Source organism: Bombyx mandarina, chromosome 20 (genome assembly GCF_030267445.1).
Source record: "Bombyx mandarina strain Sakado chromosome 20, ASM3026744v2".
In the NCBI taxonomy this organism is placed as follows: Eukaryota; Metazoa; Arthropoda; class Insecta; order Lepidoptera; family Bombycidae; genus Bombyx; species Bombyx mandarina.
In genome coordinates this window covers 9,939,197-9,952,891 of record NC_143226.1, presented here as the reverse complement: position 1 = coordinate 9,952,891, position 13,695 = coordinate 9,939,197, and the positions used below count along the sequence as shown (strand labels likewise).

Below are 13,695 nucleotides of genomic sequence, written 5' to 3'. Positions count from 1 at the left end.
CATAACAAAGACACGAAGCGCGCGCGCGGTTGTTCAGCCATATTTTTTCGTCTTGATGTCACCACACGATCTCGCTCGCACGCGTCCGTAGGTAAAGTGCCGGAGTGGGATGGGACAGGATTTGCAAAACCAAATTAAAATGTTGCTATTTTTCGAAACCTAAAACTAACTAAGTTTTAAACCAGCGCAACCAGTTGTGATATGAGTGCTATGAACGATGCAAATAGGTTGTACCACAGGACACAGGAGGAACATCTGGGCAATAAAAAAAAATAAAAAGAAGTGGCAATGAAATTGACCTACTTCGTATAACACGAGTATAATAAATTGTTATCAAGCTAAAAGTCAAATATCAATAAAATCAAAGTTTAAAATTAAAACCGGTCTGGATATGAGAGCATTTATCGAACATAAACAATGTACGTACAAGTTATTATTAAATCATAACTAAAAGAAAAAGAAACGTGTGGCACTCGGGAACTGCCGCGGTAAAGCTAATGCATAGCATTTTTTATCAACTTATGTAATTATAATTAGACAATGATGATTTAATATTAAAACAATAATAAAACAAGACCACGCTATATTAAACATTAATAAAAGCAAAACCTTAACTGTCCCCTTCACACTCATAAGCTAGACCGCGCGAGAGAGAGATGGGCAGACTTTTCATGATGCGCATGCAGTGTGACGTCACGCCACGTGCTTATTCACAAACACTACACAAGCGCAACGTGTGAATGTATTGAACGCGAGCTACATGGTAGGCGGAGTGAGGGGTGTTAGGTTTTTTTCGTTACGGAATTTCATGATTCGGTCGCCGCGTTCAAGGCCCTCATTGAAAGCTATGTAATAGCTTAAAATTTCATTTGTAATACAATGTGTTAGTTTAAAATTGGGATAGTTATTTGTCGAAAAAATCTCCATATTTTACGCCTCGTTAAATCTTCGACACTGGTGCACGGACACATTGCAGAACAGTTCTATGGGAATAATCGAGCCCAGAATTTTCTTGGGTCAAATCCATCGCTTGCGATAAGGGCTCAGCCCATAATTTAGTACAAACTTACCTAAGAAAAGTGGCAACGAAATTGATCTGGTTTGATAATATTAGGAGTTAAAGTATGAAATTGCCGATTTGTACGGAAAAATGGAAATTGGTTTTTTTTTTCATTTAACATATTTATTTTATCAAAATATCTACCATTATTATCTATACATTTGTGCCATCTAATAGGAAGGACATTTATTGTACCTTTGCTATTGCGAGCTGTTTCTGCAGCGTTAGTTCCGCGTCGGAATTGTATTCAAAAATGACTCGAATTTTCGAAGTATCCATCTTGTCGAAGCTGAATAAAGCAACTGAAAGTCGATAATCGAATATTGCGCATATTTTAAAAAAGAACCTCATTGTACCATTTGAAAAAAGTTTCACTCAAAAATCTTGAACCGTGCACGTCATTTCGGATCCTCCCGATCACTAACGGTGCTTTTAGGTACCTCAAGCACCGGTCACCGTTCTCGTCGAACCCGTCGCTTGCGACGAAGGGCTCGGCGAGTAAATAACCTAACCCTCAGACACAGCCCACTGAGTTTCTCGCCGGATCTTCTCAGTGGGTCGCGTTTCCGATCCGGTGGTAGATTCTGCGAAGCACGGCTCTTACTAGGGTTCGTCTTAGCAACGTCATCAGGTTTGAGCCCCGTGAGCTCACCTACTAGTTAAGGCGACGCTGATATAGCCTCTCAATGCTATCAGCTTAGGTAGGAAAAAAAAAAAAAAAAAAAACGAACCGTGAAGGTTCTGTGCCAATTCGAAGTACCTATTACAATAAAACGGCAATTTCATACTTTAACCGCTATTAAATAAGTAATTTATATTCTTCAGTTAAATCCTTGAAAATAGTCTCTCATAGAAAGATTAGTATGTTCACGGTTACGTAAAAACGTAAACAAAAATAAGCGTTATACAATTATTATGATGCCATTTGACATTTTATGATAACGTCCTATTATCATAGAATATAAAAACGCAAAGTTGTTTTAGAACTCGCATAGTAGGGCCTCAGTGGTACATGTGAGTTACTATTCTTAAATATTATAAAACTAATAATTTATTTTTAACATCAACAATTTCAAATATTTTCGTTTTTTTATCGAGATTATTTATTACATATTATTACATAGATACATATTTCGTATATTGCCGAGATAGTAAAATAGAGAAGTTAGTTTTTAAAGAAAAAAACCATTAGTCGATCCAATTTAAATTTTCATTTTAAAATAATAACTATATATTTTTATATTATACTAGCTGACCCGGCAGACTTCGTAGTACCTCAATTGAAAAATAAAAGACCTAAACTATTGTATAAAATAAACTTAAAACAAATAAATAAAATCCGTCCGACGGGAGACACATCAAAAGGAAAACCAAATTGCTATTTTTATTTAATTCCGAGCATTTTTTATATTTATCTACCTTTTAAACCTTTTCTGGATTTCCACAAATAATTCAAGACCAAAATTAGCCACATCGGTTCAGCCGTTCTCGAGTTTTAGTGAGACTAACGAACAGCAATTCATTTTTATATATAAGAAAGACTATTTTTTTTTTTTTTATGATTGAAGTATTACTGGTGGCCCGGAGGCCTTTCCAGTTTCACCAGGACAGGTGGGCGAGCAAAGGCTCAGCCAGGAGGGGTGGGATTTGCTAACAGCTACCCGAGCGCCTGCGACGGAGACCTAACAGCTCAAGAGTAGCTGCTTCGCGAATGAATCTACTACCGGATCGGAATCGCGACCCGCTGAGAAGATCCGGCGAGAAACTCAGCGAGCTGATTCATGGGTTAGTTTGCACGGCAAACTCTTTGTCGAGTTCGACGAGTACGGTTACCGAGGTCCCTAAGCCTGCTCCTAGTGTTAGAGCTGAAGGCGTCTAATGCAAAAGTTATTGGATCTGATGGATCCGTAAGGACGTGTCTAGGGCGTCGACGGTGACTGGCTCCTGCGTGATCAGGATTCGGAGAGTAGTCAGCGGCGCAACGATAAGGCGATTATCATGACGCATAGCCTTATCGAGGTACCGTTCCGACGCTGACTTCATGTATTTCTGGATAGATTCGAGGCCCAGGTCGGCGTGTAGGTCAACGTTCCTCACGAACCACGGAGCTCCGACGGCTAACCTGCAAAAGCGGGATTGTAGAGATTGAAGGGTGTGTATGTGTGTGCGGGCCGCGTGAGCGAACACCACACTCGCTTAAGTCATGACGGGCCTTATGCAAGTTTTGTAAAGTGTCACCTTGTTCCGAAGGGACATTTTACTCCGCTTACAGATCATGGGGTAGAGTCTACCGAGAATAAACGCGGCACGGTCACGGACTGATTTTATATGCGGGCGGAATGTCATCGATGCATCCAGGGTAACGCCCAGGTACTTGACCTTCCTGGCCCAGGGTATGGATTGACTAAAGAGAGTAATCGGGGGTGTGAGATTCCTCCTCCTAATACGGGAGGAAATCCGTTGGGAGCTTCCCCTCTGAAATAGCACCGCAGTACTTTTCGCTGGGTTGATGTCTATGCGCCATTTTCGGAACCACTGTCCTAGGGCTAGGGCTGCGCTCTGAAGCTTCTTCGCGATTAGGGACTTGTTTCTAATGGAATAGTAAACAGTCGTGTCGTCGGCGAATAAAGCTAAATGGGTCGGCGGCGACCGGGGAATATCGTTAACGAATAAGCTAAATAGGAGGGGTGAGAGGACAGAGCCTTGCGGGACTCCAGCTGTGAGAGGTCGTGGGGAGGAGCGGGTTCCCTCGACTCGATATCGAAAAGAGCGGTTCGACAAGAAGTCCCATATGATGAGCACGAGACTATCCGGCACGCCCATGTTGAATAGTTTGAAAATCAAACCGTTGTGCCAGACTTTGTCGAACGCTTTTGCGACGTCGAAGAAGAGAGCTCCCGTGTATAACGGTTTTGGTCGATTAAGCCCCACAAGAATGTGCTCCGTGAGGCGGTGCACCTGTTGAACGCATGAGTGATTTGTACGGTATCCGAATTGTTCATCGATGAGAATGCCCTTGGATGAGACGAAGTCTCTGAGGCGTTTGTAGAGCAGACGCTCATACAGTTTGCCTAGAGACATGAGGAGGCTAATCGGGCGGTAGCTCGTCGGATGATTTTTTGGTTTACCGGGTTTATGTATGCCGATAACGTCCGCTTCTTTCCACTCCGCGGGAAAGATACAGTTCGCCATAGCGGCATTGAAAATAGATGCCAACATCACGATGAGTTGGACGGGTAGAAGTTTAATAACGCGGTTGGATATACCGTCGGAACCGGGAGCCTTGCGAGGACGTAGGTCTTTGATCAAGTCTTTAACTTCCATCGGGGTGACGGGTGGTAACGCGTCCGAGGGTGGCAAGGAGACTCTGCGTTCTACCTCACTGTCTACAAATTCTACATGAACAGGGTCCACGGATTGAGTGCTGGGCGTGCACTGGGTTTGCAATGTATCGGCCAGCAGCTCTGCTTTTTTATCATCATCAAACGCCGCGAGTCGGCCTGAGGGGCCTACGAGGGGGGGCATAGTTACTACCGTATCCGATTTGAGAGTACGAGCTAAGCGGTAGTAAGACCTTTGAGAGGGCGCGAGTCTTTCTAAGAAATCAGACCATCTGGCATCTCGGACTTCGGCGATGCGAGACTTTACGTCGCGTTGTAGGGCACGCATTCGAATACGATTTTCCGCGGTAGGATACCTGTCGTAGGCGCGTATCGAGGCGTTCTTAGCTCTAAGGAGTTCCCTAATATCGTCGGACAATTTGAAGCGGTGAAGGAAGTCCTCCGCTACAACTTGTTTCGATGACCTATCTAATGTCGAGGTGATGTGTGACGTTAAGATGTCTATGGCTTCAGCGGTATCCTGAGGAGACGGGGTAGAGTGTGGGTTAAACGGGAGCGATGGTGGATCAGATTCAGCCAGGCTGATGCCCAGCGTGTGCCAATCCACCACAGTCCTCGTGACGGGAACGGAATCGGGAGCGCGACCGAGCTTCATAACGACGGGACGGTGGTCTGAATCTAACTCTGAAACTACTTCGATCGAGTGTAAGCGCAGAGTTACGTTTTTTAATAACGCTATGTCGAGTATATCCGGGCGATGCGCGATATTTAGCGGGTAGTGAGTCGAGGTTAGCGGAGCGACGATATCGAAGACGAGATCATCGACTAACGCGTCAAGCCGCCTGCCATTCGGGGTTGTAGTGTGTGAGTTCCACCTGATGTGTTTACAATTTAGGTCGCCCGCCAGAATGACAGAGCTCCCCATGCCGAGCAGCGCCTCGATATCACTGCTTAGAACGATCTTATCCGGTGGAAGATAAACGGACGCGATAACGATCGGCGCGTGTCCCGTCAGTGAGATTCGGCACACTGATGCTTCGATATTAGCGAGCGCGGGAGGATCGAGCGGGACGCAATGCAGGGCTCTTCTATAGTAAATGACGGTACCACCACCACGAGCAGAGAGCCTGTCGTTCCTGACCATGTTATAGTTCGCGATTTTTGGGTCACGGCGCGCGGGCTTAAGTAGGGTCTCCTGCACTAAAAAGATATCAATTTGATGGTCACGCAAAAAGTCAGAAACCTGATCACGTTGATTTGCGAGACCGTAAGCGTTAAAAAATCCTATCGTTACGGATAGGGGCTTTATTCTACTTATATACGCCATTGATTACCGGCGGAGTGAGGGGAGGACGTACGTATTTAATGACGCGTATACGTCGGCGTATTCCTGCACAACGGCGATAAAGTGTTGTGCAGTGGAGGTAGCGCGAATGGCGTCGCCCAAAGCGTTAACGCGCTCAAAGTTGATCGACTGAAAGAAGTCGATCGCTAAAGCGAGATTGTCGGACGCGGTCGGAGGGCAAGTCGCGGGAGAGGGACGAGTCGCGGGAGCGGGACGAGTCGCGGGAGCGGGACGAATCGCGGAGGAGGGAGTTGTAGCCGTGTTCGTGTACGGCAGCGGTTTCGCCCAGGCCGAGACACTGGGCACCGGCGCCGAAACGAACGCTGGCGGCTTAGCCTGCGACACAGAGGGTGCCGAGGCTTTGATGTCTGGGCCGGAAGCTCGGAGGCGGTTTTGGCGGGCGACGCGTCGATTTATTTTAGGGGCTCGGGGGCATCCGCGGTAATTTGCGGGGTGACCCTGTGTTCGACACAGGACGCAGCTAGGCGGTTCCGTCGCGGTTTTTTGATCGCGAGTGCATAGGGCCGTGGCGTGATCGCCTAAGCACTTGACAAATCGGGGGCGCGCGTGACAGTTACGGGAAGAATGCCCGTATAATTGGCAGTTATGGCACTGGCTAGGTGTGCCTTTCTTGTGTGGGGTTTCGACTGCGATTCCGGAAAGGCTACAGACCGTTCGGATGTTGAATATTTGCTTACCCTCGGGGGTAGGCTGGAGGGCGACGAGAACCATATTATATGGCTCCCTTCCGCGGCCTGTATGCATGCGGTGTACGGAGTTAACCGGTAGGCCTTGTTCGAGAAGGTCGGCCTTAACGAGCTCGGCATCCAACTCTTTAGGGATGCCACGTATAACGGCACGGAGTTCGCGCTCCTCCTGGAGCGTATACGTGTGGAAACTTATACGCTCCTTACGGAGGTAAGAAGAGAGGGCCCTATGGTCGTCGGGTGTTCGAACCTTAATTTGAATGCCGTTCGCGAGGTTACGGGCATTCGTGAAATTGATATTTTTGGCCTTAAGGGCCAGGGAAACTCGATCCCAAGCTGCCTTCTCTTGGAGGATTACCGGGGGTGGGGTCTGGGTTTTATTTTGTGCCACCGGACGCGGCGACGGAGTGGCACGGGCTGGAGGCGCAACGGGAGTTTGAGGGCGGGGGCGCGACGCGTTCGCGGCTTTGCAAATTTTAGCGGCCGCGGGAGTTCGAGACTCCGCGGCACTCCCTTTTGTACCAGGGTGAATCCATCCGTCGATGAGGCGGGGGCGAGGTCGACCTCCATCTCCGAGTCAGAGTCGGAGGACGAGGATGATCGCGCTGCTGGAACGGTGGCCACGGCGGACGACGCAGCAGTTTTACTCGTCAGTATAGGTGACGCGGGAACGGCAGGCACGACGGAGGCTGCGGTGCTCGATGTAGAAGCTTTGCACGCAGGTACAGGCGACGCAGGAGCAGCGAGCACGGCGGAGTATTCGAGAGAGCTGGCAGTGTGATTGGCCTTGAAAGCCAGAAACTCTGAGGCGAGCTGTGGGTGACGAAGTCGGAGGAATTCCGCGAATACAGCGTCCATGATCGCAGAGTGCCCAGGTGGGGCGGCCCCGGGTCTTGAAAACACTCGCCTTGCGGCGAGGCCCCAACTTCTCGGACCTGAGCGGTTCTATTGAATACAGGTGGCGATGCGGCGCGATTACTACAGGACAAAGAAAAAACACAACAAAACGGAAATAACAAAAAGAAACAAAACAATTAAACACTTCCAGAAAAACAGGTTGTTGGCAAATGTACCACGAACACAGAAATAACAAAAGGAAACAAAACAAATAAAAACTTCCAAGAAAAACACTTGGTCGGCAGATGTACTACGAACACAGGCCGCGCGAACAATAGCTGGGCTAACAAAAGCCAGGAGAACAAAGGCCGGGTGATCGAGTGGTCGATGAGCACGTCCGCACGTGACGGGTGCCTTTATCGGAATCAAGAAAGACAAGCGACCCGCCCTCGCTTCGCTTCGGAAACTGTTATTTATTAATGATTTCTCCACAATTTAATGAATGTTATTGTACATATATAAGCCTCCCTCTTCAATCACTCTATCTATTAAAAAAGACCGCATCAAAATCCGTTGTGTAGTTTTAAAGATTTACATAGGGATATAGGGACAGGAAAGCGACTTTGTATTATACTATGTAATGAAGATAGAAGATTATTTCAGCTAACACTGTTTTTTTTTGTTGCAGTCAAGATGACGTTCAAGCATTTAGCAGTGCTATTGACGTGCATGCTGGCCACTTTAGCTAGTGCCGACCCCGACTTAGTTGAAAGCACAACGACCCCAAGCGTTGACAACTCTAACAATGAACTGTCTGAGCCCCAGTCTGCTTCAACGTATGAAATGGTCAGTAACCTCTACAATACCGTTGTTTCCGAAAACTACGACGACGCGGTCTCCCAGGCCTTAAACTGTATGCGCTATTATCGACCCGATGTCATTAAATCAGCTGTCAACTGGTTAATTGAACACAAAAGAATATATATTGCCGGTTTCGCATACAAACTGGCGGCTGCTGGTGGCGCCGATATTGTAAGGTCCCAATTCCCAACGGCGTACAGAATGGTGCTAAACGATACTTTTATAAAATTCATCAACTACCGAGATCGCGTTTCCTTTGAATTAGGTTCAACTCCGGACTTTGCCAACGACAAGAGGCTCTACGGCAACCACCGTCACCCGCACAGCCAGAATTACCATTGGAAGCTCGAGCCCGTGGTGGACGGTAAAATGATTTATTTCAAGATACGTCATCGTCTAGAAGATAGGTACTTGAAGTTTGGCAACCACATGGATGGCGACGGCGACTATGAAGCGTATGCTTCCGCAAACTCAGACACGAACCGGCATCTGTGGTCATTCCAGCCTGCGATGTACAATGGCTAACTGTTGTTCTTCATTATCAATCGCGCGCATGTCCAAGCGCTTAAGCTCGGTCGAGGCGTATATGAAGGTAATCGCATCCTTTACGGTCAAGGTGGAAACTTTGTCGCCCACCCTGAACTTTACGGCTGGACCATCGAAACTCTCGGAAATTGTACCAGTTCATAATTATGAGGGACTAGAAATCCACGTTCAAGATGAACACAACATTTTCGTTAAAATTCTTGCCACAGCGTACCGCAATGTCTGTTTTTATTTAAAACCACAGACTAGTTAGTAAACAATACTTTTCTTATTTTATTGCTCTTTAATACAGATTTCTATGGGTTTTAGTATCCACTTAACACCAGGTGGGCTGTGTCAGCTCGTCCACACATACAAGCAATAGATAAATAAAAATTCATATTTGTTTTTGTTTTGTTTTAATGTTGTCTTTTATCCTCAAATTAAATAAAATTCTATCAAACAATCCACTACCAACAAACAAAAGACTACCAACCTTAGTTGTGCATTTTGTTACATTATTGATAGCAAATCATCAAGAACTATATCAAATTAGAATAACTACAACTCCACAGTGTCTTATAGAAACCTTTGTATATATGTGGGAAACGGAACGTTTCGAGTGAAAGGGATGAATGTATGAGGAAGAAAGGGACGGAGGGGAGATGGTTAAGATGGCGTCGGGCACGAGATGTGTGAACATTTTACAACGTGTCAAAATATTAAATTTTTAGTACTTTACCAAACAACTTTACTTTGAGCAAATCCCACATATTTTGGGGGCTCGTCCGGGATACGCTCAGTTTATAAAATAGCAAGAAGACGATCAAAATGAAAAGTGACCGACGTGGCGGCGTGGTGTGGCATAACCTTGAGACGTTATCGCAACGGACGTGTGAGACGGGAACGAAAGACAGGCAAGACGCGCTTAGTCGATGATCTCGCCTTCGATATCGTTGTGGAGGGTAGCCATCATACAACGCAAGATAATTGACAGATGCCTGAATCTCGCTTACGACATTTTCAAGATAAAGCGCATATATACAAGTTCCGAACAACAACATTCGGACCGTCGGTCTACCGAGCAATATCACCCGCTCGGTGGAAGATCTTCCCTCTTTCGTTAAGCTACCCCAAATCGTCGCTCCGCTAACCCCGACTCACTACCCGCTAAATATCGCGTATCGCCCGGATATACTCGACATAGCGTTATTAAAAAACGTAACTCTGCGCTTACACTCGATCGAAGTAGTTTCAGAGTTAGATTCAGACCACCGTCCCGTCGTTATGAAACTCGGTCGCGCTCCCGATTCCGTTCCCGTCACGAGGACTGTGGTGGATTGGCACAGGCTGGGCATCAGCCTGGCTGAATCTGATCCACCATCGCTCCCGTTTAACCCGGACTCTACCCCGTCTCCTCAGGATACCGCTGAAGCCATAGACATCTTAACGTCATATTAGATAGATCATTGAAACAAGTTGTAGCGGAGGACTTCCTTCACTGCTTCAAATTGTCCGACGATATTAGAGAACTCCTTAGAGCTAAGAACGCCTCGATACGCGCCTACGATAGGTAGCCCACCGCGGAAAATTGAATTCGAATGCGTGCCCTACAACGCGACGTAAAGTTTCGCATCGCCGAAGTCCGAGATGCCAGATGGTTTGATTTCTTAGAAGGACTCGCGCCCTCCCAAAGGTCTTACTACCGCTTAGCTCGTACTCTCAAATCGGATGCGGTAGTAACTATGCCCCCCCTCGTAGGCCCCTCAGGCCTCACGTCGTACTCTCTTTTCACCTTGCGCAGGTCCTCTCGGGACATGGCTGTTTCGGGAGGTACCTGTGGAAGGTCTGCAGGAGAGAGCCATATCCGGGCTGCCACCAGTGCGGGCACCCGGACGATGACGCGCAGCACGCGCTCGAAACGTGCCCGCGTTGGGAGCACTCGCGGCGAGATCTCGTCGCGGTGCTGGGGAGAAACCTCTCCCTGCGGGCTGTCGTCGCCCGTATGTTAGAGGATCAGGGCTCGTGGGAGGCCATGGCCAGGTTTTGTGACCTGGTAATGGCGTCTCGTGAGGCTGAGGAGCGTGAAAGGGAGTGGGATGGGAGTGGGAGGGGATGGCCGGCGCGGGCGTGAAGCTCCCGCTCAGCCCCCGTAGGGACTATCAGGTGGCGGGTGCGGGGGCGCCCGGTACTCGACTGTCGGTCCGGTGGTGGGGCGGTGCAAGGTGGCTCCTGTGCGCCGCCCACGGTGTATCTCCCGAAATGACGTCCTTCGGGATTTTCCTGTAGATGAAATCCCGTCTTATCATCAAGACGGGTACCGGCGAAGGCGGACTTTCGGCGCGCACTGCGGTACTGTAGGTCTGGTGTAGCCGGTGTGGTGGAGCTCGATGGGGTTTAGTCGGTAGTCGTTCTGCGGGGCAAGCCTTTTTCAAGGCGTAGTCTCTTGCGAGGAATTCGGGAAGGTGGAGGTCCTTCTCGTCCCCCTCTTCCACTCCGGAGGCGCCGGAGTCCGACATAACCCGGTTCGTTACCCCCCGGACCGGGTATCCGTAAATGGATTCCCCAGCATTAGAAAAAAAAAAAAAAAAAAGGCCCCTCAGACCGACTCGCGGCACCGGTCGACGGTGTATCGCGTCCCGACCCGGCAGGCTGGTTCTGGTCCAGCGGGGTATTCCGGGACACCAGCGGCACCGTCTGGGTGGCCCGACGGGCTGCCGTACCGAGACGGCCGACGTTTCAGAGCCTTCGATTCGCCTCGAAGGCTCCGTCGGCTGGGCGTCCTTGGGGTGAGCCGCACCATCTGGTTGTAGTGTTGACCGCGGTAGCCCCTCTACCTCATCCGGGTTCTGACCTCGGAGGGGATCGGACGTCGGGTGTAAGAGTGCAGGGGAGTCGTTTAGTGGGTGGGCTCTAAAATCCTTGGGCCCGCGGTCTGCTCACAACACCATGCAGATCGTTGAGTCTCACATACCCCGCGCGCCCCTTTTGCGCGGGGACCTCGCAGGAGGTTCAGCCCTCTACCCGAAAAAAAAAAAAGGCCGACTCGCGGCGTTTGATGATGACGAAAAAGCAGAGCTGCTGGCCGATACATTGCAAACCCAGTGCACGCCCAGCACTCAATCCGTGGACCCTGTTCATGTAGAATTAGTAGACAGTGAGGTAGAACGCAGAGTCTCCTTGCCACCCTCGGATGCGTTACCACCCGTCACCCCGATGGAAGTTAAAGACTTGATCAAAGACCTACGTCCTCGCAAGGCTCCCGGTTCCGACGGTATATCCAACCGCGTTATGAAGCTTCTACCCGTCCAACTCATCGTGATGTTGGCATCTATTTTCAATGCCGCTATGGCGAACTGTATCTTTCCCGCGGTGTGGAAAGAAGCGGACGTTATCGGCATACATAAACCCGGTAAACCAAAAAAATCATCCGACGAGCTACCGCCCGATTAGCCTCCTCATGTCTCTAGACAAACTGTATGAGCGTCTGCTCTACAAACGCCTCAGAGACTTCGTCTCATCAAAGGACATTCTCATCGATGAACAATTCGGATTCCGTACAAATCACTCATGCGTTCAACAGGTGCACCGCCTCACGGAGCACATTCTTGTGGGGCTTAATCGACCAAAACCGTTATACACGGGAGCTCTCTTCTTCGACGTCGCAAAAGCGTTCGACAAAGTCTGGCACAATGGTTTGATTTTCAAACTATTCAACATGGGCGTGCCGGATAGTCTCGTGCTCATCATACGGGACTTCTTGTCGAACCGCTCTTTTCGATATCGAGTAGAGGGAACCCGCTCTTCCCCACGACCTCTCACAGCTGGAGTCCCGCAAGGCTCTGTCCTCTCACCCCTCCTATTTAGCTTATTTGTTAACGATATTCCCCGGTCGCCACCGGCCCATTTAGCTTTATTCGCCAACGACACGACTGTTTACTATTCCAGTAGAAATAAGTCCCTAATCGCGAAGAAGCTTCAGAGCGCAGCCCTAGCCCTAGGACAGTGGTTCCGAAAATGGCGCATAGACATCAACCCAGCGAAAAGTACTGCGGTGCTATTTCAGAGGGGAAGCTCCACACGGATTTCCTCCCGCATTAGGAAGAGGAATCTCACACCCCCGATTACTCTCTTTAGACAACCTATACCCTGGGCCAGGAAGGTCAAGTACCTGGGCGTTACCCTGGATGCATCGATGACATTCCGCCCGCATATAAAATCAGTCCGTGACCGTGCCGCGTTTATTCTCGGTAGACTCTACCCCATGATCTGTAAGCGGAGTAAAATGTCCCTTCGGAACAAGGTGACACTTTACAAAACTTGCATAAGGCCCGTCATTACTTACGCGAGTGTGGTGTTCGCTCACGCGGCCCGCACACCCTCCAATCTCTACAATCCCGCTTTTGCAGATTAGCTGTCGGAGCTCCGTGGTTCGTGAGGAACGTTGACCTACACAACGACCTGGGACTCGAATCTATCCAGAAATACATGAAGTCAGCGTTGGAACGGTACTTCGATAAGGCTATGCGTCATGATAATCGCCTTATCGTAGCCGCCGCTGACTACTCCCCGAATCCTGATCACGCAGGAGCCAGTCACCGCCGACGCCCTAGACAAGTCCTTACAGATCCATCAGATCCAATAATCTTTGCATTAGACGCCTTCAGCTCTAACACTAGGAGCAGGCTTAGGGACCTCGGTAACCGTACTCGTCGAACTCGACAAAGAGTTTGCCGTGCAACCTAACCCATGAATCAGCTCGCTGAGTTTCTGGCCGGATCTTCTCAGCGGGTCGCGATTCCGATCCGGTAGTAGATTCATTCGCGAAGCAATTGCTCTTGAGTTGTTAGGTCTCCTTCGGAGGCGCTCGGGCAGTTGTTAGCAAATCCCACCCCTCTTGGCTGAGCCTTTGCTCGCCCACCTGTCCTGGTGAAACTGGTAAGACCTTCGGGCCATCAGTAAACTATCAATCAAAAAAAAATAATTCGTATCTGCACGGCACGAGGATTTTTTTTTATT

General features: G+C 48.8%; 1 protein-coding gene across 1 annotated transcript; it reads left to right on the top strand.

Moving 5' to 3' along the window:
• The first annotated feature begins 2,060 nt into the window (after positions 1-2,060).
• LOC114242543 (microvitellogenin-like) lies at positions 2,061-9,051 on the top strand. The gene is made up of 2 exons (XM_028173733.2): positions 2,061-2,074; positions 7,979-9,051. Exon 2 carries the CDS (start codon positions 7,984-7,986, stop codon positions 8,674-8,676), a length of 693 nt encoding a protein of 230 aa, XP_028029534.2. The 5' UTR covers positions 2,061-2,074; positions 7,979-7,983; the 3' UTR covers positions 8,677-9,051.
• The last annotated feature ends 4,644 nt before the right edge of the window (positions 9,052-13,695 follow it).